The 27,646-nt window shown below is 36.4% G+C and overlaps 1 protein-coding gene across 2 annotated transcripts in view; it reads left to right on the top strand.

Moving 5' to 3' along the window:
- LOC149085443 (baculoviral IAP repeat-containing protein 7-B-like) overlaps nt 1-27,283 on the top strand; it is a 34,448-nt gene extending 7,165 nt beyond the window's left edge. For both annotated transcript variants that reach the window (XM_089233453.1, XM_089233451.1), the window contains exons 3-6: nt 12,692-12,864; nt 13,629-13,768; nt 21,329-21,483; nt 26,347-27,283. In XM_089233453.1, the coding sequence (XP_089089579.1) occupies nt 12,692-12,864; nt 13,629-13,768; nt 21,329-21,483; nt 26,347-26,522 (644 nt within the window). In that variant the 3' untranslated portion in view covers nt 26,523-27,283. The remainder of the gene's footprint in view (nt 1-12,691; nt 12,865-13,628; nt 13,769-21,328; nt 21,484-26,346) is intronic.
- The last annotated feature ends 363 nt before the right edge of the window (nt 27,284-27,646 follow it).

Raw genomic sequence — 27,646 nt, 5'->3', positions numbered from 1 at the left:
CCACTATAGAAAGTCCATTGTGAAAGCAGTGCCACATGTACAGGTATTGTAGTAGCTACTGTGACCTGATTGAGACATTGTGAACTAAGTACAGAAATAATTGTCAACAAGGAAGAATATTGGGGCATTGTGAACTAAGTACAGAAATAATTGTCAACAAGGAAGATGTTACACCTTCTGACCTCCTGCATAGTCTTGCAGGTTGATAACAATAACTTATAGGGGAAAAATAAGTCTGGTTCAACCTTAACTTCAAAATTTGAAAAAAAAAAACTTGGATGAGAAAAAAATGATACCATCAGATGGGGTGAAAACCCAAGTATCTGACATAAAAAATGACTTGAAAATCTAGTCATTTTCCCTGAATGACATCAGTGAAAAAAAAATCATGTCATTTCAGTCATTTAATGACCACGAATAATGAAGGTTGTGATATGATGTGATATTAAATGGCATTAATTATTTCACGTCATAAAAGCCACTAATTTCTTTCAAACTGGAAAAAAATTCTGTTCTGAATTAAAATATTGAAAATTTTCCAAAATGTTTTTGTTAAACAATATAATCAACTTTGAAAGTTTCAAAATCGTTCAGCTATTCATTACTGATTGTCACAAGACAAATGAAAGTATGTATATTGCAATTTTGTTTGAATTGAAATGTAGAACTCTTCAATGAACAATTGTTCATATACAATATCAACACATTTTATAAATTATAATTGAATCCACTCCACACATATCATGTTTTGTACCAAAGATCAGAGGAAGATCAGTGAAATCAGGCAACGATTGACAAAGATACAGTTGATTCTTGGAAATGCATGATGAACTAAGGAAATGGATTTTAAAATCGCTTTTTCTTTTTGCAAATTATAAATAATTATTTGCATTATAATTTTTCAGTGATAAAAGTGCAAAAAACGGGAAAATGACTTCAATCGGCATGACTCAACGATAACAGAGATCATAGGCATACGCAGAATTTTCTCGAGGCGGGGTTTTTCAGATTTTTTTTCCTTCTGAATGGGGTTTACTTTTTTCCTGCAAAATAACACTAAACACTATAATCTTGGCTGAAGGGGGGGGGGGTAGAACCCCAAAAAAAACCCTTTGCGTACGCCAATGACAGAGATTAATAGATTCAATATTCATTTTATGATTAATCATTGCTTGTGTGAAGTCATGTTAAGTAATATAAGTACTGTTACTGTTTACATGTTTGGTAGAGCAGTGGTTCTCCACCTTTGGAAGAACGCGGCCTGGTTGATAATCTTTTTGTGAGTGGAAAGCCAGTCATACATATGACTAACAAGGAAAAAATGGGTAAAAATGAAACTTTGAACCATTCACGGCCTGGTTTGACTGATATTAGGGCTTGGTACCGGGCCACAGCCCAGCGGTTGAGAAACACTGTGGTAGAGGCATGGCATGAAAATCATAAGGACTAGCCCCATCCAGTTTGGGTTCAAACCCGAGCTGCACAGAAGTCCTCATTTTTTTAAAATTTCTCCTCAAACAGCGCCTATCTTTCGAAAGTCCAAGTATTTGCATATGATCACGTTTTCAAAGTGGACATAATAACCATTTTTATGACATTATTTTTAAGACATTTCATCATGTCCAAAAAAATTTTTTATTGACGTCAGGTGACAACTTGGGAATTGCCAAAATTTCAAGTATTTTTATGTGGTAACTGTGTCCTTCAATGAGGAGCAACACAATTTTTTGTCATTGCTGTACATGCTCTAGTACAAAATTATTAGTTTTTTTATAACTTCACATTTGGAGGAATACCTGTATATGTGAAAGTATAAAATGTCAGTGACAATACTTGTCCTATGTTTGGGTGAAAATTGTCATGGCTTTAAGTAATAGTAAGTAACACATTTTTGGGGTGAGGCACAAATCGACAGCAAGAGAATATTTCTAACTTCAAGAAGCATGTATTTTGTAGCTGATAAGGTTTGTGGGGCCATCATTTGATGAAAATTGGCTATTTGGGCTTGAAGGCTGTCGTTTGTTTGAGTTTAACCTCAATGTTTCTCTAACTCTAATGGTTGGCATCTTCAGGAAAAATGATATTACTGCAACAAAGTCAATTCCCAACCATAATTTGAGGTTTCCGCTGGTTCCTTGCCCTGTCTGGGCAAACCGCCAGCTTAAGGACTGCCCTTTTGGGCTTATGAAGAGTGATGGAAGACAAGACTGTGTGTGTATGTGTAAGGGTGTAAGTGAGTGTAAGTGAAACAGAAGGAAAAAAAATTTTGACAAATTTGGGAAGAAGAAAAACTCAACAATGCAATGTAGAAATCTTCAAGGTAGGAGGTATCTCCATTTTATCTCAATTTGGCCACTTTAGCCTTTAGGCATAGAACATGCCCTTCATCAGGCACTAGTCCCACCTGTATCCACCACCGGCACCAAAACATTGCAATGAGCTTATTAAAAACCATTAAAAACTAGTTACTACAACTAAAAAATTTATTATTGCTTTAAAATTAAGACAGTCAAAAGACAATTAAAATCCCACTCCCTCCTCAAAAAAGACCCCCCCCCCCATCAGTGCCACTAAAGGATAATGCCTTAATTAAAATTAATTAAAAGACAAAATTATAAAACTATTCAAAAAATTTAAAACAATAAAAAGGAATTCAATTTATCCAGCCTTTAGGGAGTTTATAAAAATCTCCTGAGCTGTCGTTAGAAACTTCTCAATAAATATCTTAATTTTCTCAGAATTTGATTTAGCCTTCTGTATCTCAATAAGGCTCTCTATCATGAGTTGGAACACCTCCTTAATAGGTATAATTACTTCATCATCCTTTAACTCATCAATCCTCTCCAGGACTTCCCTATTCATTTTCCTCACTCTATCCTTACATAACAAGTCGCCATCGGCCGACTGCCCCATTTCCTGCCCCGACCATTTATACCTCTTTCCAAAACAACGTCGGAAAAGTTAGGAGATCTCATCACTTTTGAATTTTGAATATTTTGACTTAAATTTTGACCCCTCTTTCTGCTATTACTCTTTTAATTTTACTATTCTCAAATACAATATTATGAATTTTATCATTTAAGATAAATTCATTTGCATCATTAAATTCAAGCATCGTCCCAGGGACACCAGGTTCCCTATTAGCCATCATCGATGATCCCTCGTTAACTTTACGTCCTCTAAATTTTTTTGGCCCTTGGGCATCCCCTAAAATTTGCCGTATGAGGGCCACCACAATTTGCACATTTTGGTGGGTCCACTCCCCTTTGGGTTCCACACTCCGTGGAACTATGGGGACCAGCACATTTAACGGTTCACAGAACCTTTGCCCCCGATATTTTGCCTCCGACATTTCGTCCCCGACATCTCGCCCCTGGCACGTTTCATCCCCAGTACATTTGGCCCCCGGAAATTTCGCCCCTGACATCTCACCCCGGTACATTTAGCCCCCGGAAATTTCGCCCCGGACATTTCACACCGGGAATTTCGCCCTAACCTTTCGCCTGCCCTGACCATATCAGTGACCCAGTGAGTGACCATATGAGTGACTCAGTAAGTAATCAAGTAAATCGGAAATTTATCTCTGATATTTCGCCAGCCCTTATCGTACGCGTGACTCTATGAGTGAACATATGAATGATGGTACAAGTGACCAAGTGAGTGACCACATAAGTGATCAAGTGAGTTGGACATTTACTCGTGACATTTTGCTTCCCCTGATCGCATGAGTGACCAAGTGAATGAATACATGAGTGATCGAGTGAATTGAAAATTTATCCCCGGACATTTCACCTGCCCTGATCATATGAGTGACCCAGTGAGTGATCATATGAGTTACTCAGTGAGTAATCAAGTGAATCGGAAATTGACCCCCTGTCATTTTGCCTACCTTGACCGTACGCGTGACCGTATGAGTGAATATATGAATGATAGTGTGAGTGACCACACCGGTGTGAGTCGTAAATTTGGGAAAAATATTTTATGCTTAAACTGAAAATTCTAAATTCTTAGAATCCATTAAAGTGTGAGTCACTTGGTCACTCAGTGCTACGTAACCACCTATAAAAAGGGAGGGGATGAGGAGGATCATCTTTGCAGACACTCCACCCTCGCACTTTGCCAATCACTCAATTGCTCACTCTGTCAATCACTCAATCGCTCACTTTGTCAATCACTTAGTCGCTCACTGGGTCAATCATACGGTCATTCACTTTATCAATCTTTTGGTCACTCATGCAGTCATTCACTTTATCAATCTTTCGGTCACTCATGCAGTCACTCACTTGGTCACACATTCACTTATGCATTCCATCACTCAGTAACTCCCTTGGTCACTCACACGGTAACTCCCTTGGTCACTCACACGGTCAGTCTCTTGATCACTCACTTGAACACTCGTACCGTCACTCACCTGGTCACATATACAGTCACTCACTTGGTCACTCATGCAGTTAACCACTCGGTCACTCATGCGGTCAGTCACTCGGTCACTCATATGCTCAATCACTCAGTCACTCGCAAATTTATTCAAGCATTCACTCTGTTTTTCATTCCGTCAGCCACTCGGTCACTCATACGCTCAATCATTCACTAGGAAACTTACACCAGTATTTAATTAGCCACTCACTTGGTCACTCATTCGGTCAGTCACTTATTCACTCAAATGTTAAATCGCTCAATTCCTCCCTTTTTCACTGACACGGTCAATCCCACTATCACTCACTTGATCACTCATACAGTTAATCACTTGGTCGCTCATGCGGTCATTCATTTGCTCAATCATACAGCCATTCGGTCAGTCACGTGGTCACTCATATGGTCATTCACTCATAAAGTCAATTGCACACTAGTTGATACAGTCACTCACGTGGTGAGTGATTCTGCCACTTGCTCAGTCATTTGTACGGTCACTAACGCACTCCTACAGTTCATTTCACACTCACTTGGTCACTCATATGGTCACTCGATCATTCACACTGTCACTCATACGGTCACTCGATCATTCACACTGTCACTCATACGGTCACTCGATCATTCACACTGTCACTCATACGGTCACTCATACAGCCAATTACTCATACGGTCAATCACTCATACGGTCACTCATATGTTCAGGGCAGGTGAAATGTCAGGTGTGAATTTTTTGGGGGCCAAACGCACCAGGGTCAAAATGTATCGGGGCGAAATTTCCGGGGGCCAAATGTAACGGGGACGAAACGTTCCAGGGGCGAGATGTCAGGGGCGAAAGTTCTGGATCCCACATTTAACACATATTGGGTCCCTAAAACAGTACTGAGATACATGGAACCATGACTTTCACCTAAAACACTGAGGGACCTCTCCCCTTCCTTTATATGGTCCAATTTTCACCCTCAAATAATTGAATCATTCTATATCTAAAATCTTCCTATTCTCCAATGACCTGGGTAATTCCACGAGCCAGAGCGGTATCATCACTTTCATTCTACCTTCATTATTTGTCCTCCAACTATGCATTTGGGACAACTTTAAAACTTTAAACCCCAGTTCTCCAGGACCCCCAAAATATCCTCTCTCCTAGTACTTTTTTTTCCAGGTTTTTATCACCACTTTCAGTTTTTTATCGCGGCGACTAGGGTAAGTACTAAACTTAACTCCCTTTTCAATTAAAAAATCCTTTACTACTAGAAAATCACCCTTATTCCTACAAATCAGATTAACACCCTTTGCTACCATTCTGGCTTCAAATTTTTCCTTACATAGCTTTTTCAGCTCTCTTGCCAGATCGTTCCACACTCCATAATCGGTCAACAACAGGGGAGGGATCCATTCCCTCTTAGTTATCTCCTCATTCATCTGATTTCCACCATCACTAGCAGGGATACCATCTCCTGGGGCATCCTGTGTTTGACTGCCCCCGTCATTAGGGACACTAGGAGCATTTCCCTCCTGCAGCTTTATTTCGCTCCCCGGGCCTCCAGCCACAACTGGACCTTATCATCTTTTATTCTTGACTCTATTGAGTCAACATTCTGCTCAACACAGACTCTATCCTCTTCCTTAGTTACATAAAAGAATTTCTTAACTTTCATGTAAGGAACTCTTAATTTTGAGCCTTTTACCTTCATCCGTCTCCTCCACGTACTGCTTAATATCACCCCAGAGTCTGAGCACTCTGGTTCCCAGGGACACACTCTATCCAATTTACAGTATTTTCCAACATATTTAACCATATCATAACCCTTTGTTAAATCATTAAATACTTCCAATCCCAGTTTCTCACATTTCTTGGAAATGGTCAACAAGAAGTACTCCGGGGCCCCCACCAAGTGCGACTCAGGCAAAGCCCACAAGAATTCATTAGTGCATTTCCACAATAATTCTCTCCTTTCCTTGCTTATGATAAAACAATGAAATTTATGTTGGGTCTTTTTCTTAATTTTAACCTCACTGTCAGCCCCAGCTGACCCTTTCTCAGGCTCATCTTTACCCTCACTATCAGCATCACCAACATCACTCGAGCTAAAATCACTAGAACTATCATTACTACTAGAGCTATCACTAGAATTATCGCTCATTGCATAAAAAGGCGCAGACAGTGAATACAGAAATAGGACTTACCCTTTCGCCTAAAATCAATTTTCCAGAGTTTCAGATTATATTCATGCCCTCGAGTGGTTTGGCCTGCACTGTTGTTTTCTGATTGGTCGGTTGATGTTATGGCTGGCGGATTGGAAGAACCTGATTGGTTGACAGATGCAGAGTTATTTGATTGGTTATTGCCGCCATTCAGTTGCTGAATGTTGAAGGGAAAGGTTTTCATTCTTCTGAGAGCTGGGACCAACAGGACTTGCTTAATTTCATTTTTTCTCTCTTATTGTACCTCTTTTTTCTGTACTTGTGGATTTCTATAGCCTCTCTGTAGATATATGGAAAGAAATATTCCACACTTAACTATTACTTGTGCTTCACTGAATTTTACTCTATGGTTGTTAACTGCTTAAAGGCAATGTTCCATAAATGGAACATAGTTTTATTTATAAAAATATCAGATAAAAATTTATTCAAACATTTCTGGTTTTTTATCCTATATAGAGAAGAGTTGAAAGTATTTTTTTAAATAAATTTGGAAACTTCAGGTTAATAAAAACTTTTTGTGACAAAAATTTGAAATGTGACATTTTTTGGGTATTTTTTCCCCATTTCAATTAAAATTCGCCAAAATTTCAATTCTGAAGTAAATTGAAAATTATTTTCTGTGTTTCTACTTCTTGATATATCACTCAAAGTAAATCAATTATTTTTTTCTGTACTGTTACACGTGAACAACACGTGCATTCAAATATGCATGTTCCATTTATGGAACATTGACCTTTCAAGAGAGTGGAATTCTAGAGATATCTAATGTGCAGTGTGCTGCTTCAATTTTCCCATATGTGGGAATGTGCTTTGCGGGATGAATTGTTTATATTTGTTGAGTACTTTTTTATTCTTGTATTTTTAGAAATACATGTTTTTCAGACTAATCAAACCGTGATCTGCAATCGTAGATAGTCTTGTTATGTTCAGCTGTATGTAACCATGTCCAAAAGATATCTCACATTAGAAGAAGCTGTAGGATATTTAAAAAATTTAGATATATATAACTAGTAAGATATTTATAACTCGCAGATATATGCCAATTATATGCTATTGAAAATGGGAACATCACGGATGAAGATGTTATTGTTGAAAACGATCTAGTGACAACAGTTCCAGCTGATGTATGGGGAATGCTGAAATGCTATATTTATTTTGCAACAACGAGGATTAGAAACTCCCGAAACGTGTTCTTCAAAAGATCTAGGGCAGAAAAAGTGCAACACTCATGTGAACGTTTCAAGAAAAGGCAAGACAGTTTTGAGCAATCCGAAAAAAAAGCCATATTGCATGGGGTAAAAAAAAAATTCTTCCTAGAATCCAATCAAAATCTCAGCTCTGGATTTCATTGGAAAAGATTTGCCATATTACCATTATAGCATGTTGGAAATTCATTCAGAGTTATAAGAAGCGGATCTTATTTCGCATTTGGAATTCCAAAGAGAAGTTTCAATGAACCTTCTACAAAGGAGGGGTTAATTATTCATCCAGGTCCACGTTGTCAACTGAAAAAAGATGCCAGGTCATCTGATGGCCATTCTATTGTGTCTGTGATGCAAGGACAGGGTGCGGTTTGTCGAAAAACCCTAAATGCTACCAATGTGACAAATAGGTCCATCAAAAATGTTTTCCTTTTTTTATCATGGACTTTAGAAAAAAAATTGAATTCTCTATGCATTTTTTTTGTTAAAAATGTATGTTGTGAATTTGAATTTGTAATAGAAAATAGAAAATTTTGTGCGATAACTGTACTCTAGAAATAAACAATTTTGAAAATAAAGGCGATACCAGTTTCCGCTTTCACCTCTCCCAAAGTGCCAATGTTCCATTTATGGAACATCGTGGAAAACAAAGAAAATAAATTTTTTCTTACAATTTCAAAGTTGATCTATGTACAGGCATGCAAAAGGACCTTGAATTCCAAATTTCAAAACAATAAGTGATTTTGTTCATAGTTCGGCCTTTAAACGGTTAATAAGGCCACCACATCAGATTTTTTTCAATTGACCTTTGGCTGATTCTGCAGCATTGCTTGTGCTCTTTTATTCGTGTGGCTACAGATCTTTTTATGGTTCCAGTGTAAACATGGCCACAAATGCACAGTATTCTGTAGATCCCTGGTGTTGATAATGGGTCACAATGATCTTTTGCTGATCGCAACATTTCACTTATTTTTCTAGTTGGTTTAAAAATTGTCTTTATATTATGTTTTTCCATGACCTTGCTGATTCTTGCTGTCACTCCAGGGATAAAGGGCAGTGCAACTTTCCCAATTAATTGTAGCTCTTCATTTTCTACTGGTGATTCCTTGATAGGGTGTAAAGCTTTTTTGATGTCATCTTTTGTGTATCTATTAAAGTGAAAACTGATTTTAAATACTGAATTGATTGTGTGAAGAAAAAGATCTGAGTAAAGAGAGAAGCACCACACACGTTGTCAACATCAACTAACTGACAATGTAGGAAACAGCTATTATAGAAGTAATACCAATATAACAAAACCTGAGCAGATTGTGTTGATTTGGTAATTTTTTTCTGCATTAAGTTTAGCAAATTAAAGTTTCAAATATCAAAAATTTTATGGGAATATTTTGAAGCAGAATTTGAATTTTCCACAAGTCTGACAATTCCCACCCTGTTTGACAGTAATATAAACCAAAATCTTAACTAATAAATGAAATTTTTCCAAGTATGATCCAGTTATAAAGAATTAGCACCATTTTTTTAACTTGTAAAATTTTATACACCTGCTTCTTATAGTTTTCAGATTTTTTTCCAAAATATATCTATAACTGATATATATTGTGTATAATTTTGATATTATATATAATTGATATCATATATGAGATCATTTTCTTCTACATGGTTGTTGAGACTGGATTTTCAAAACAATGCTTAGTATCAACGTGGTCTAAATCTGACTTAGACCACTTTAACCTCAACTATTTCTAGATTTCATTAAGCAAACAAATTAAGTGTTACTACCTGTTTAAATAAAATTGAACCACAATTTTGACAACTTTTGTACCTAATAGATCATCATAAATCTGAGTAAATGGTGTTAAGCCATTTCTGTAAAAATGTGATTTAGACCACTTTGATTCACAAAATAGATTTTAAATTTTTAAAATTTGAATAGAAATAGTATCTAATGAACCCAAATTATCTACATGTATAAAATGGAACGATTGTTACTGTATGTGTGTTCTCAATACAGATATAGACAGAGATAGACATGGAAGGGGGCATAATGATGTCAATTCATATATATACATATACATTAGATCATTTGGCTCCATCATTGACACTAGTATGTGGCAGCACCCCCTAGAGATAGAAGGCCTCCGCACGCTGCTCGACATAGCAAGTAATCCATCCTCACTCGAAAAAAAGTCCACTGCACTTGCCAGTATCATCTTTGTTTGGAAAAGAAACAACAGGTTCAAAATTAGCAATTTCCATGCCCCACAACCAATCACCATACAGTATTTGTGAGCCAACCTGGAAGATTCAACAAAATAAGAAGAAACGAAATAGGATGCTGTGGTTCAAAATGTTGCAGAACTTGCTAGCTAGTCTTAATTACAATACAGGTGAACTTGGCTACCCGTGCGTAGGCGTTCTATCTCTAGGAAGTGCTGTATGTGCCCCCTGTGCACATGCACAGTAAATGTGACACTGCATGCCCCTTCCCCATATCTCTGCCCATGAATACAGATTTTTAATTTTTGACCAATCTTCGTAAAATTTTGCATGTAGAATATACTGAACAAGACATTACTTTTTGTCAACTCTGAAAATTTCTGACATCATCAAAAAAAGTCAAACCAGTGTTTTTTCCTTCATTATGGAGATAAAAGAAAGGAGTTTCCTCTCACTAGCAGGAAAGAAAACTCATATCGAAGGCAGCACCTCTGCTGCTGCAACTGTTTCTTGCAAGAACACTGGTTTTCTTTTATGGAGACAGAATCTTTTCTTAAAAGCAGGATTTTCAAGGTTTTTTCCAGGGTGATATACCCCTTCATATTGGTTAGTTTAGAAGTGTTTCTATCACAGTTAACTTGAGTCTGTGACAATTATTTTATTTGTCTGAACCTTTAATTTGGAAGAAATGAATTGAAACAACATAAAGATATTTTCTCTTAATATTTTAATTTTTTTAAATTTTGATCACATTGGGGAAACAGGCATAAGCTTCTTATGCCCCCACACCCCAAGCGCACTTCTGAAGTCTATGAGAACGGTGAAAGTGTACACATCAAGTCATTATAACTAGAAACATATCTGTATTTAACAATGTGTGTTACTGAAACAAAGAAGTTTAATTAACAAAAATTTTTGTCTGATTTTTAAAATTTTCAGCAATTTGATTGAAATTATTCTTCAGTTCTTTTTGAACCATGCATATGTCCCCTCATAATATTTTGATTGTGTAAGTAAACCAACACATTTTATTTATTTCCAACCCTTTATGTCCATTGGGACTTGTATGTCCCTTGAACTTCTATAAAAAAAATTATTTTTCCCACTTAATTTTGATATACAGTGAAATGTCGCTAAAACAATACGCAATATAAAAATACATTCCACGATATTTTTAACATTTTTCAGAGTATCGTTATATTGTATATTTCAGTGTATATAGTCATCTCTCGGTATTTGTTGTGGGGGTTACATTCCGGGGGGGGGGGGGGTTCACTGCAACTGTGGAAAATCTGTAAATGGCTTTAATCATAAACTTTTGATTTTTAGGCATCTTATTTATATCTGCTTTATGTGGCAGAAGTAGAAAAGGATGTCCAATGATTCTCAGCAATATTTTCCTGAAAAAAATTATAATGTCTGTTAGCTATTTCTTAATATCAGAGTAATTTTTTATCTTCAGTAAATTTGTTAGAGTATGGTTACAAAGTTTCATTGACCAATAATGTCATCGGTGAAGTTCATCCGTGACTTTGTCTTGATTATGATTATTCATGTTCCATAAAATATATTTCAATTTATTAAAATAAAACTTATTAACTAAACATAATTTGAAGATGGTTGCGTGTGTGTTGCTATTGCGATGATGGCGAGCAGAAGTGTGTGTCCAAGGTTTCTTGCCAAACATCAGTGGCATAAGACATAACTTTAAGATATTTCTTACATTTGCATCTTCCTCGATTGCCTACACAATTACTATTGAGTAATATGTACAGCTCAGCTATAAACCCTTGAGCATAACCCCTGATCAAGCAGCGGAATGCTAGGTGTTGAGTTAGGAGGCATATAGAGGACACACCATGGCGTTTAGGGGTGCTAACCAGTATCCAAAGCACTTTGAATGTCATGCCTTTACTGTCAAAGTGCTTTTATTCATTTCCAACACAACTCATTAATGACAGTAAATTGCAATAAAACGATATGGCCAGAGTTGGTGTTTGGTGAAGTAGTTATAGTATGAAAGTTGTGCAATACATAAATTGCGTACCTTTTTCTATCACACCCACAGAGAAAAACAGCACTTTCGACATGAGAAACATGTGGATTCCAGGGAGACAGGTATAGCTACAGTTGATAAAATCTTGAGTTCTTTTTTCTTGATATATTTGATGGTAGATTCATTGATGCTGTAATAACAGGGAACTGCAGCAATCAAGCTAACCATTGTCACAGTACTTCAAATTTTTATCAAGTATTTCACTTTTAGAAACATTTGAATCAATCTTTTAGAATCATTTTCAGAAGCACTGAAAAATCCTTTAGGAGGGGTTTATAAATAGTTTGTTTTGACATGTACAATTTATACTTTGTTCCAGTACGAGACATAACACTGCAAAAGTGTTATGTCTTGTACAACTCCCAAAATTGCAAAAGGTTCTTTTGCAATTTTGGGTTCATCTACGTCGGCTTTCAATTGTATTACTGCAAAAGTGTTTTCCAGAAAACTGGGGAAAAAACTGCAAAACAGAAAACCAAATATGAAATCTGAGAATACCGAGGGCTGATTGTATATAACAGAATGAATTTATATAATAACTCTAATGAATGATGAAATTGCACATATAAAATTGAATATGTTTTGGTTTATAAAGGTGTGAGTGACAGAACGAAATGCTTTCATTGTGGTGGAGGCCTGCATTGCTGGGAAAAAGGAGATGATCCTTGGGTGGAGCATGCACGATGGTTTCAAAACTGTGGTTTTATCTGCCTTAGTAGAGGAACAACTTACATCAGTTCTATAAAAAATCTTATGAAATCCAAAAGTGTAAGTAAATATCTGTATGCTGGAGGTAAAGAGTATCATGTCACAAAAAGGGAAATTTTACAGGAGAAACCATTTAAAGATTTTTGTTTAGTTTGTCTTTCTATAAACTTGCTTGTTTTATAAAGTGAATATCTCTGTTATTTATTGAAATAGGACTTAGTGTTCTATACCTATGTGTAGTGTAACGAAAGTATTGCAAGTAAGTAGTGTTATCCCAGTATTTATGTATGATTTTTTGTGAGATGATTCATGTTTTCTTATCAAATTGTAGTGAATCAAATATTTAGTCCTTTGAAGTTTGTTATGATGGATGGTTTATGTCTCATACATGTTTTAGAATTTTATTATGTTTCCATACATTTTCCCATCAGACAATGTTATGCATGAAAAATGCTCTTAAATGTTCTCTATTGTAACTTTTAACAAAAATTTGAAGTTTTTCATGTAATACTCTATTTTTCCAATACAGACTCCACATAATTTGTTGTACTAGTTTTTTTACACAAATGAAATAATCATCAAGTTATATAGACTTGTATGTCAATACAAATATCTGTGACACTGATAGGTTATGAAATTGACAACCTCTGCTCTTCTTCAGAGGTTTGAGTCATATTTTCTAAATTAGTTCATCAAAAAATTAATTGGATCATCATTGTTAAATTGGTTGTAATTGTTTCATATCAAAATCGGTTCTAATATTTTTGTATTAAAATTGGTTCTTGTTTATTAAAGGAGAGCTATATTTTTTTATACTTTAATAGGTGGAACAATATGATGATGCATTGTCAAAAAATTATAACATTTATAAGGAAAATTTACAAAATGAAAAAAAATGTGATACTGAAATCAGTAGTGAGCAGTTTGAGCAAGCTAAAAGGTCAAGAGAGATATCTAGCATCAAGTGAGTTACATTTTATTTATGGGGTATGTAAAATTTATAGTACAGAAAGTTATCAGTTTCCCACTAAAACAGTACTAAAAAAGAATCAATAACAATAAAAATAAAAAACTAAAAACCAATGAAATCATTTTTTTCTGCTCTACTGCTGACAAATTATTTGAACATATATTTGAAATTTTAAAACACACTACCCTTTTATTTCTTTGTTGATTTGCAGTTATATAATAAAAGCAATATTTCATTCATACTGTTATAGTCTATAACTCAGAGAAAGAATGAAATAATATCAAAACCATTTATACCAAGAAATTACAATCTCTAGATTAATTATATATATATATATATATATATATATATATACACATCCAAGACTCTCAGCAATCCGACACATATCAGACCAGGAATATGCTGGATTACTGGAAGGTCTTTGAAAAAAAAATGCATTCAAACTATTTAAACTACTGTACACCATCTTTTCATTAACAAAATGTCATATGCAGCCAAAAATAAACTGAACGTTAAATATGAATTTATAATATTGTATATTTTATTAATATACTGAAATGAGTTTGCTTAATGAATCTGTGAATTTTTTTGTGATAAAAGAAAAAATTATAATTATACCTCCTGGTAACTGTATTAGCCTACTTGGCGGAGGGGGGGGGGGGGTTAACCAACTTCCCACCTTTCTCAAGCTTTTTAATAGCATCATTTTTTGAACGAGAGTTAATGTTTCAACTGCAATGACATTACACACACAAACAGAAACAATAGAGATGCAGACAAGACACCACCAAATCCTGTTTTAACAAATACCGTTATAGCTAAAATCTCGTTGTAACGGAAAATTTTTAATCTTTAAATATGTTTGCATAAGAACAATATATTGTGAATTAAAAGTGGAGAATCCGTTACAATGAATTCAAAAACAAGTTTCTGAAAATCAAAAAAAGATCTCCAACGTTCCAAAATGATCCCATTAAATTGGTTTCAGAGAATCAACTTTCTAAACTGTTGGGGAAGAACTGTTTTCTTCTATGGCTTGTGGGGAAGAAATTTTAACCAATACGGTGTGTGAAAAAGGAAATAAAACCTGTGAGAAGTCAGTGATAAGCATTAGTAATGTTTCATATTTTTTCTATTTCAAAATGAGTGGCCACGAATTGAAACAGTTTTTGATTAAAGAAAAACTCGAGATCATTTCTGAAGTTGATGCTGGAGTAAACAAAGACAATCTGGCATTAAAATACAGCATATCTCCATCTATTCTTTCACACCAAATACCAAAAGCAAAATTCAGTGCCTTTTCGGGGACTTTTTTGTGACCTTTTCTCATTCGCAGGACTTCCACTTAAAAAATTAGAAAAAGTAGGATGGAAGAGTGTACCCCCCTTAGACAACATAATCATGGCGTAATAAAAAATAATCTCAATTTTTTTTTTTAATTTTTAAAATTAATTTTTTTTTTCATAGCACACTATTTCAGTATCCTGTAAGATTGACTCAAGCCAAAGCAAAATAACAGAAATAAATTGGTTAGAAAAACAATTTTTGGCCAAAATAGGATCTTAGCAACCATAGTTAATTCTTTTCTGCTCTCTATTCTTTTTTGGGTGTCTTCCACAGTCCAGTCTGTCAACTCTCTTCCAATACACACGCCAAATTATGAAGATATGTAAGTGTATTAAGAATGATGCTCTTTCGATATCACTTCCAAAAGCAAAATGTGTAAATTATAAGGTCCGATATAAGTAAGTCAAGGTGGACCAGATGGTGTTACTGCTTTGTCCATCTCTTTTAAAAAGGATTTGTTTAAATTTTAGTGGTCAATGCCAGTGTAATCGTTTTTGACAAATGAAGCACTTTCATTTCTAGCTCTTTACTTGAACATTGTAAATATTGTTTGTGCCACTGCATGCCCTAAAAATACAGAAGAAAATTCAATGCTATTAGGTATTATTAAAGTCACAAAACCTAGAATAGGTCTATGTACCCAACAGCTTTGTTATGCAAACTGTTGTTTCACCTATACATAAAATGTGCACCATAATTTTGAACAATGAATGTTAGTTATTGTCCAAGACCATGAAGTAGTGAATAAAAAAAAAAATTTCAACCAGGTAGAAATTTTTATTAACTACTCTATTTGTAGAACCCTCAAACAAAAAAGCAAATGAAAAATTACTAAACCACCAAATGGTCCACATACCCCCCTTCCCCAAAATAACCTTAAAAACAATACAATTTCTGCTTTGACAGATTCATTAATTGCAATCTACTACATTTGTATTATTTGGCATTATGTCCATGATTCCCTTCTCAATTAAAATCAGTTATACAAATTTTATTGATAGGATTTTGTTAAAATAGTAGAAAAAGTAGGTAGCGCCCTCTTAACAGCATCATGGGCCCCTGGGCCAAGTGATTTTCCTGAGGCTCTACCAGGTAAATTCGGGAAAATTTAAACCAGACCTCATTTTGGGAGGCCCCTTTTCTCTTGAGGTACCCGGCTGGGCCCATGCCTTAAGACAGCACTGAAAGTAGTATGAGTGGGAGCCCTGCATTCGACAAAATGAGCCATGTTGGACTGTTTCTTACATCAGTTGTTCCCAAACTGTGAGTAGCGACCACCTCGGGGGTTTGGGTTGATAAAATAGAGAGTCTTAATGAACGGGGAACACAAGTAAATTAACAAAAAAAAAGACATGAATTTAGTTTCAAATTTTTAAAAACTTTTAAATTTAAAGTGGATTTAAATGCAACGCCCCATAGAAACTGGACCCTAAGGGCTCAAGCCACATAAGCCTTCCCCCCGCAAAAGCATGAGTGGATACAGGTTGTTTCCCTAACAAGGTGGGGGATGCTAATGTCCACCTTTTGCTCTTCTGCCTACACCTATAATTTTTTTAATTGGGGGAAAGGGGTGGTGATCGCCACTGTGCTCCCTGAAGCACCCGGAGTGCTTGATGCTCATGTCCGATTTGGTGCTCGTGAGCACTTGATCAACGTTTTATTTAAACACCTTGTGCAAATTGCATTAAATTGTTAAAATCATCCGGATTTCATGCATTCGTATGTCAAACATGATGTAAGAGTGCTCTTCTTTTGATGATGAGTACAGGCAGGGCCGGTCTTAGACCTAGTTGCGCCCGGTGCAAAAACAGTAGTCAGCGCCTCCCCCCCCCCCAGGTGCGGATCCAGAGTGATGTGTCGGAGGAGGCAATTTTCTCTAGTCATTACTGTCCCGTAAAATACGGAGATATTCATTCTACCATATTATCAGACTCAGTGTGTGGTGATCGTCCCCATCGCCCCCCCCTCTTGGTTGGATATTAAGGGACGAAGAAGTCGGAAAAGCTTTCTTCCTAAAATGGGGTTACCACCATTTAACTTGTAATCAAGCATAAAAACCCAACTTGTTTGATTTAAAAACATTAAAAAACGTCACACATTTATGCAGGGTACTCATCACAAAGGATCTAAGGATCTATCTTCTTCATACTTGTTTTAATTGAATTTTATGGTAAAATAAGTATAGTTTCACGAGTAAGGGTTAAACTGATAATAAAAGTGGTTAAATGAAAGTGATATTTTCGTATGATTACTTTCATATTTATAAAACTCATGTGAACTTCATTTAAAATGATCTCTTTCAGACCCAGTACTAAGAAACGGAAGGGGCAGGCAAACACCAGCTAAAGCACCGTGCTCTGCAACTTGGGCAGGCCCGTAACTATTCCAAAGCCACTTGGACGGTGACCTGAGCGGAATGGGAGGGGGGCACTTGTAACTCTTTTTTCTGAGCATAACCATTTCAAGAAAAGTCTGTCCCCGAGAAAGCATGCTAAGGACCTGGGGAAGGGGCAGGGCCATCTTAAGAGCATCATGGGCCCCCTAGCCAAGTGGTTTTTCTGAGGCCCTGCCTAGTAAATTCTAGATAATTTTAACTAGATCTCATTTTCGTGAGGGCCCCTCTACTTTTGAGGATCCCGGGCATCGCCCGGGTGAGTCCATGCGTTAAAACGGCACTGAGAAGTGGTTATTTTTCTCTCTAGATTTTTTTTTAACCTCCGGGACTTCGGCTTTAATCTCAACGATAACACGCAATTCTCTTCCACCTAGTACCTTACCAAGGTGTAAAATAATGCCGTGAAGCATATTTTTGGGACAACGATCCCAATGGAATAAAGCAATATGTATTTTGCACCTCACTTTTTTTTAGTTTAAAAAACAGAATGGGGGGGGGGGGGTCCATGATCGTAGAATCTGGTTTACAAAGCTGTTTAAAAAACTCAAATTGAACTTCCAACATACGTTCCTCATAAGTTTCTTGAAAGCAAAAAGATGTCCTTTCAAAGTTCCATTGTGGTCACACCTTACCAGAGATACTGTCTAGGAGCCTCATAGGAAGCTTTACCGTTACTCACCGGGTATCTGGAACAAGATCCATGAAACTCCAAAAAGATGTTCAGTTGTGTATGTACGGTTTGTTACAATTTTCAAGTCCACACACACTCACACATTGCACTTAGGGGCGGTTCGAGACAAAATCTCTACCCGAGCGGGACCTTCTTATGTCCCTGACTTCCCCTAATTAAAAAAAACTTTTGTTTCAATCTTTTCGTTTCGATGCGTTCAAAGGAACAGCGGTATTTTATGTCATAACATATCATGTCGAATTTTTTTCTGCCCTTTTACCGGTCACACTGCCCTAAGACCGCCCCTGAGTACAGGCAGTGCTCGTGACTAGAAAAAGGTTAAAGACGTCTGGTCTAGATCGCAAGCTTGTTATCATATTCCAATGGTTCTCTTTTGTCAGCTGCTTCCCTTGTGTAATTTGTGGTTCATCGATGGCTTTCCAAGAAAAGTTTGGCAGTTTTTTCACCATATAAAAGAACCAAGCGTACATTTTGTTCACACAAATCCATATTTTGAGCTCGAAACAATGATCCTACCAGCCCTGATGCCCACTTTTGGAAGCACTGTGTTACTCCTTTAAATTTGCCCTAAAAGTTATGTCGCAACACAATTAATGGCAAACGAGTCCGATGTCAGTCGGACTTGTACTCTTGTTCTGCACATGCTGTACGATTTCGTTGTTTGCTATAGCTAGTTGGTAAAGATCGACGCAATCAATAAAAAAATGGATGATAATTTTAAAAAAAAAATCTTTTGCGGGTGAAAAAATTGGTGCCCTTTCACCTGTCCCCCACGATAAACCAATATTTTGCCCAAAAGGACTCTCTACTGCTGTGGTCTATTACAGTACCCCCCCCCCCCACCTCCTGTAGGAATTATCACGTGATCCTGAGAACACTGCTTTAGGGGAAATATTACAGATGTTGAAAGGTCCAGACAAGCAAAGAAAGAAAAGTTCTCTTTTGTTCATCCAATCTAAATAGCTTTTTTGCCCCACCCATATAATGTCTGCCTCAATGTAGGATGGCTGCATATTGGCATTGTTCTTTTCTGTTGCTACTCACCCATCCATCCCTCCGGGGCAAAAAAAAAACCTGAGAGTGAAGAAAAGAAATATTGAATGCCACAGCTTCTCCAAAGCCTAGATTTTAGGGAAAAAAAAAGATCTCTGGAGAGAATCAAAAAAATCTGTGACCTGCATCCAAATTTTGTGACTTTTTCTAATTCCGTGATTTTTCCGGGACTTTGTGACTTTCCCGTGTTGCTAGACACCCTACCCTGTTGCAAAATTTTTGAAAAATTGTACAAAGTTGGAATTTCAAATTCAAACAGCAGCTATAGGATCCTTTTCCAGCATGGCCCAGGTCTTCTTTGACCACCTGCTTATGAGACAGCTTATCTCGTCATTGAGACAGAGCAGCGGGCGATGATCTGGTAAAGAGGACCATAGAAAAAAGACTAGACTTTCAAATTTTAAAGATGTGGATGTAGCTGTCTTTTCAGGACATTTGTCCATGACATTTTCCAGAAACATACATGGTTTTAATACATTCATTCCTGAAATGTGCTTTTGGATGCAAAATGTTTCAAGCATTGCACACATTTGAGTACGCGTATACTTTATAAGGAATTGGTTGTTTTGAGTTATTTTTGAAATTTAACTCCATTCTTTTTATTATCTCGAACGTAAATAAGTAATTTTTCTCCTGGAATCGAATTCCGCTGCAACTTAATGCTTTTAATGAATATTAAAATTTTAAAAAAATCAGAAGTTCCTTTATAACGAAATTCTGCAATGATGAAGTGATTTCTTCAGTCTCTTGGAGTTTGTTATAACAGGATTCAACTGTATCACAAATGAAGGAGACTGAATATCAAATCAAAGCAAAAACTGGACTGAATAGACACGATGGGTGGGTTACAGAATATTGTTCATATTGTTTTCCTCTAAGCAGCAGACTCATACAGAGACATGTGGGTGACATTTTCCATTTCTCCACATTCACAAGGAGCCAACACCTCTCATAGATAAGACCTTTTATGGGACATATAGTACGTATATAGTCCTTTGAGGCTACACACACACAGCCTATCCTGTTTTTTTTTTGTCTTCCTCTGTCTTTGTGTTTTTATCTTCTCCACATATTTGTGGGACATGTTTAATCACATACTAAGTTTTTCTCATAAGAAAGTGGTCCAGCGAGAGAAAAAAAAACCGGCAAGAAAATGCCAAATTACTAGATGGGCTGGATTAATGCACGGCTCAGGATTAATCAGATTATCAAGAGTCTACTATATATCAGGTGTGCTGTGAAGATTGCATAAACTCTGTGGGACGAGAATTCTCACCCCAGATGATAGTTTACAGAGTTTTACCTAAAGAATTGAAAAAAAAAAACCATAGCATCTTTTAAATTAATAAGCACTCATACTCATTATTAATTACTATTTATAATATATTTACATATCATATAAAGAGACCTTGGTATAAAGTCACCTGTTGGGACTGAGTAAAAATGCCTCCATAAGGAGGGTGCTCAACCAATAATGATTAATCAAATTTTTCTTTTTTTTATTCCAGCACAAAAAATTATAACCTGTGCCATACAATTAAAAACATCTACAGCTTGTTAAAATAGGTTATCAGTGCTCTACCAAGTATAAAAGCTACTCAGTAGCATGCTTATGGTGAATAATAAGTGCTATTGATTAATTGGACGCTGGTTCCAATTCTGTGCTCTACTTCAAACTATAGGTTGAGAGGTTTTTTTACTTGGAGTAAGGATTCTTGTTCCATAGAGTTTATGCTGTATTACAGAACTCCCTGCATATGTATAGAAAAAGGGATTGCATACAAATATATGTGTTGGAAACTTGATTTTGTAGGTTTGTATACTTTTTGTTGTTTTTAAAATGCAAAGCAACATTCATGAATTATGGTGAATTGCTGTCAAATTTTATAATTGTGTTATTAAGTAACCATAAAAAAGACAAGTCAAAAAGTTTACTTCACATACTGATTTATACTATAATATGCATCAGTAACAATAGTGCTGTCTGTTCCTTTAATTTTTACTGTCCAAAACCATAAGTTTTTTTAACCACCCCCCCCCCCCTCCCCCAATATTTTCTGTTCAACAGCTGTGGGACCAGTTCTTCTACTGTGCAATCTGATTATGAAACTATGCTACCTGCAGAATTCAGTCTGATAAAATCTGTAAAGGATGTTAACTGGCATCCAAAAGAAACTACTGGATGTCAGGATGAATATCAAGATTGCAGTTCTCACAAAGAAGGTAAACATACGCTTATAGATATATATCTTACAAAGAAAATTTCTGTTTATCTTCAGATTTCCAACAGGAATAAGGTTGCATCACACTTTCTACATATCACTTAGCTGCACCAAGTACTTTTTCAGATAGATTAATCATACCAATCAGCTCATCTGAAAAGATGAGGTAGAATTAAGATCAAGAATTTGTTCCTACTATGTCAATGGTACACTGCACATACACCTTGTAAATAAGTATTCCTCTGGAATTTCTAATGAATCGGTACATGTTGGAATGTGCATGCATGTGTTTTATACAAATACAAGGCCACAACAGGCAAAATGCCTAACGAGAAAAAGATGCTCAAAACAAGTACGGATGTTATATATTATTAAAATACAGCAGCCCAATTAAAAATGCAATCACCAAAATTATAAACAATATATATATATATATATCATATATATATATATTCAAAGTGCTCAAAAATTTTGAGCACTTTGATCATATCTCCCCGACATCTGCATTCATCCAATGTAAACATATTCAAAGAATAAAGTCTCTCTTCATAACTCAAGCCACGGTGCCAACGAGGACATGTGTAGCTCTTCTCTGCACCCCTTCAACCAAGCCTATGTCCCTCTGTAGGTATGGTCTCCAAAACCTTACAGCATACTCCAGTCCAGGACGAAGTAAGCCTTGGAAAAGTGGAAGAATGACTGGGAGAACGCGAAGACACCTTTTTGAAAATAAAACCAAGCATTCTATTCGTTTTTTTTACCACCGCTGAACAATGTTCAGAAAACCTAAGCCACTCGTCAATGAGAATTCTCAAATCTGTCACCCTAGTTGCACCTGGGATAGATAGATAGATAGAACCGCTCACAACCCCGGACTGATGCATCTGCGATAGTGACACCATCCAACTCGTAAGAGAAATGTGGGTTGTTTGAACACAAATGATCGACCATGCACTTGTCAATGCTAAACTTCATGCTCCATTCATTTGCCCATGTTCCAATCCTGTTCAAGTGGGTCTGGAGCAACTCCCGATTACTTTGATTCCCAACTACCCCTATTAGCTTCACATCATCTGTGAATTTGGTAACACTCCCATCTATATCATTGCTAACAATCCATCTTGGCACTAGTATGGGGCCAAGGACACTTCCTTGGACTCCACTAGTGATGCCTGTCCAATCAGAGAATTCCCCATTCACCATAACCCATTCTGACCCGGGCTGTCTTGAGAGTATCATGGGCCCCCGGGCCAAGTGGTTTTTTGGAGGCCCTACCTGGTAAGCCCTAGAAAATTTCAACCGGATCTCATTTTTGTGAGGCCCCTCTTCTCTTGAGGCTCCCGGGCCATGCCCGGGTAGTCCCATGCGTTAAGACAGCACCAGTTCTGACCTATTTCTCAACCACGATTCTATCCGATTCAGCAAGTAGCCCCCAATCCCAATCTTGTGTAAACACTTCAAGAGTTTACCATGTTGGACCTGATCGAATGCCTTCTGGAAATCAAAGTAAACAACATCCACATTTTTGCCCTTACCCAAAGCCTTAAGGCCCGTTTACACGAGGCAAGCGCTTTAGTTGGTAACTTAAGTTTTAGTTGCCAAGTACGATACAATGTATGCAGACGATAAGGGCCGTTTACACGGCTTTAGTTGACAAGTGCGCAAGTGCAGAAGTGATTTAGTTGGTAAGTCAGATAAGAACGGTTCTATTTTTTCCGGTTAAGTAGACGTATGCGCATGCGCCAGTGGGCGTGACCTGCCGCGCTGGAGGGGTCATTTTGCTCACTCACGGAGGGGTTTATTTTGATCTCAAGCATGAACCTGTTCATACTCTGTCGTTTCCTGAAGTTTCGCTAGAATTCCGCTGAAATATTGGATGCTGAGGTGGCCAGAGCACACAACCTTCAAGTTTGTTGAAAAATATCTTCGCCATGAATGTTTGTTGAACTATAGAAATGAAAATTACCTTAACAAACAAGCTAAAAATTATTCGATGTTGGAAAAAGCTATGGAATATTCTGTCGACGTGATGTCAGGAGTGGAAAAAAAATTGAAGATTCAAAAATATATATCGGGTGGGGAGGATTTATATATTAAAAACTGGAGGGGGGTTTCGAATATTTCTCTCGTCCAGAACGAATTTGCTGCCATCTGTTGTAAAAATACATGATCAAATATTTAACATAAAGATGTCATCTCTATAGATTAAATTAAAAAATAATAATGATTTCGAAAATTTGGAAATAATTTTTGTTTAATGAATTTTTATTACTTAATTTTTAACCCTTAGAATTTCCTACGAATGCCAAGAATCTTCTCCAGTATTTTCGGCTTCCATAATTCATAATTTATCTCCTCTTCAACTTTGATTAAAATATCATATAATCGATATTTACAACTTGGACGAGAAATAGAGAAATCTTATATTTCTTCTCGATGACTTACATAAGTTTATAATATGTTGTGTATTCTTTTTTTCCCTGTGGCGTCATCTCTCGCCCCCCTTATGTGGGTGCAGAGGCGAAAAAAGGGGACAAGCGAACTGTTTCCCTTGCGTGACCTACTTCTTGCTCAGTGTGTTGCTCTCGTGCAAGTGAGAAAAAAGTTTCCCCTTTTTTATTGAATAAATTTATTTAAGTGAATAAATTTATATTCTTTAAAAAAAATATCATATAATGTGGCTCTGATCACAGTATTCTTAAGTTCTACCTGATCATCTTCATCCATCGTTACAAAAGTTATGAGCTTTAAAAAAAGCATCTCTCTGAATGCCAGATAAATAAAAAATTATTACTATTATACTCCCGCGCGTTGTGCGTCTGTCTCTCTCCATGGATTTGAGTAGACTGAAGCGCACATGCGCTAACTGCGCTCACCTCCGTAAAAATTATCCAATGAGCGCCTACTTGCCATTCATCGTGTGGACAGTTTCAAGAAGAATCGGTAAGTTAAAATTAAGTTGCCCACTAAAGCGCATGCCTCGTGTAAACGGGCCTTTAGTCATGTGATCATAGAAGCAAAGGAGGTTAGTTATACGACTTCCCATTCCTGAACCCATGCTGATTATCCGACAACACACTATTCTTGTCTAGCCACTTCACCAATTGCCTTTTGGTAATAATTTCCAAAATTTTCGAGAGGGAGCTCGTCAAACTCACTGGACAATAATTGGACACAGCCTCTCTACTACCCTTTTTAAATATCAGGATAACATTATCAGCAACACTACTCCTGTAAATCTTCGCGACTGGCTTCAACAATTTGTTAGCATATTTCCTGAGGACCCTATGATAGATATCCTCTGGTCCTGGTGCTTTGCTTGCACATACATTTTTTAGAAGATTTAGGACCTCCACATCTTCCACTTGAATATTGTTGAGGATTTTATTACTCCATACAACACCCGTACATTGAATATTGTACCTATAATGTGATAGTATACTTAATGCGAAGTTTGTTTCTGAGAAACACTTAGTTATGTGTGTTCAAGTGCTGCCATCAGTCTTCCAAATTTGAAATGAAACATCTTGGATGGTTATTTTTGCATGTTGTGTTATGTGTGAATTTTTTAAATATTTCAGGCCTGATTGCTCTCAGTGGAGAGACTTCTTAGATAGGAGATAGATTCGCATTTACCCCTTGGAGTTGGAAAACGGAAGAAACCAACCTCAGCTGACCATCACAATACCATCTTTGGGGTTTGAATCTAGATCATCGTGACAAGAGAGTTCGTCACAATGCCTACACAACCGCATAGCAACCACAAGCTTATTCCTGCCAGTTCATAAAATCCCTATTGCCCATAACATAGTAGTTTCAGCTGATCACACCACGGTCATTTTCGAGGGCTAATTAGACAGGGGCCTACAGTTTATTGCCAAATCCGAACTTGATAGGAAACATATGGTCAAAAATCAATGATAAATTATCGGGACTGAAGGGCTCTGAAATGATTACTGAAGTGAAATCACAAAAAGTCTACTTTAGAAATCACAGCAATGTTCAATATGAGAAGCAAGACTATTTCCGGTCCCATAATGAGATGAGAACTCAAAAGACTGAGAATAAAAAATAGATCTCAAAAAAATAAAACCACTTTTTAGTGACACTAACAGAAAAAAAAATACTTCAATTTGCCAAGATATAAAGAGATTATTTTGAGTAAGATGTCACTCTCTACTTTCTTATACAAGATCAGACTGTTGAGCAATAGGGAAAGATCATGTGGTCCAATAGTGTGTTTCAAGATAATTCCAGAATTCACTGGGCTCAAACAATGAAAAATTAGTTGGAGAAACATGAGCCACCATATAAAGGCCTGATTTAAATTCAATTAAGGCTATGTGGGATGTACTGGATAGAGATCTAAGAGGTAAAAAATTCCACTATTCCTCTCATCTACCAAGGAACTTGGAGAATTGTTGATGCAATTATGGGCCAAAATAAGTGTAGAGCAGGGCTGCAACTAGATACTTTGTCACCTGGGGCAAACCATTTTGACACCCCTTGCCATGTAGAAGAAGCAGTTAAAGGGTGAATTCAGTGCCCCTTCTGGTCCAGCGCCCGGGGCACCAGACCTGCCTGCTTCTCTCCCCCAGTAGAGGAAGCCTCTAAGGTCATTGACACATATGTATTCTGTAATTTGAGATAAAATTGGTACAATGAAATATTGAACAGTGCAATTTTTTGGCTAGATAGCGTATTAAACTAATGGAGGAAGAGTATACTGAAAGCATGTAACAAAAAGAACAATACTTATATTGTTTCATTTAATGAATATATACAGTATTTATATATTATAAGTAAATACAAATGTTTTACACAATTATTGTGTCCAGTGTTTTCAGAGTATTTATCATTTCAGATCATATTGTTATTGATGATCAAGGGTTATGCAAGGTGTGCATGGACAATGAGGTTAATGTGGCATTCTTACCCTGCGGTCATGTCTTATCCTGTAATCATTGTGCAGCTGTCTTATCTGAATGTCCCACTTGCTGTAAAGCTATTCAAGCAACAGTAAGAGTTTACTTACAGTGATAGACTTATTATATAAAAGCTACCTGCATCATGAAAAATTCATTTTTAAAAATTGTTAAAAAAAAATGTGTAAATCCAGATATGACCTTGTTTATTGAGAATTAACCATAAGAAAGCAATTTTGTACTCTAATTATTAAAAAAATATTTTGTTCATAACATAGAAATTTTACAAGTAACAGCTCTGTATGGAACTAAGATTGAAATTCAGAATCCATTATTCTGGTAAATTTATAATTGCTAAAAGATAACAAGACTTCTTGGAAAGGAAATATGTTTGATCTCCCCCTTCCAAATTGGAACGGGTAGGATCAGCAAATCATGTGACAGTGATGTTGGTGCTTGAGCACCCCCAGAATAACCCCCAGGAATCTAAATTTCCTGCATAAAGCACAAAGGCAAGTACTCAGAGGTCTGTAACACTTCTAACGCCCCTACATTGAGTACTATCAAACATAGGCATTGTTAGAAAATTTGTTGAAAAACACAAAAAATGTGTTGAAATCTTGAATCCTATGTAAAATGCATTGACAGCGTCTTTTTTTTGTGTGTGCACATTATTGTGAAATTTGTTGAATATGAAGAGTGCATATATTTTGATATCAATGATGAGATAAATGGAGAATGAGAGATGTTGGTGTTTTTTCGTCGATTCATGCAAATTTAGTTTTACGTCACAAGAGTGGCGTTATTTTCTTCCCACAAGCCTTGTGTATATATACCTGTTTTTAGACTGAATAAATATACATTGCTCCCATTCGCTTTTTTTACTCCGGATCGTTTTTTGTAGTCGTTTTCACTGATAGTTACGAACCATGAAAGTGGTCGATTCTCGACAATAATAAAAAAATATATATACCCCTGCCTACTTTCTTAAAAGACAAGCATGGTATTTTGCTCAAGAACCATGTTAAGTAATGTTTTCTTTTAACTTTTTCCATTTTATAAGATGTAGCGTAATGAAATAAGAAAAATTTTGTGTCACTCTTAGACTACAATTTAGCAATTATTTCAGTCAGTGTCTCAGAAACACATTTTTTTATAATTTTCTTTAAAAATACTTGTTATAAAAGATTATGAAAACATAATTATAAAATTATACACAGGTGTACTTAATATTAATAG

The sequence above is a fragment of the Pholcus phalangioides genome, unplaced genomic scaffold, assembly GCF_987345545.1.
Source record: "Pholcus phalangioides strain wild (caught in Gottingen) unplaced genomic scaffold, Ppha-v1.0 ptg000007l_1, whole genome shotgun sequence".
NCBI classification, from domain to species: Eukaryota; Metazoa; Arthropoda; class Arachnida; order Araneae; family Pholcidae; genus Pholcus; species Pholcus phalangioides.
Note: the sequence above shows the minus strand (reverse complement) of the source record. Positions and strands in the feature narration are given on the sequence as shown.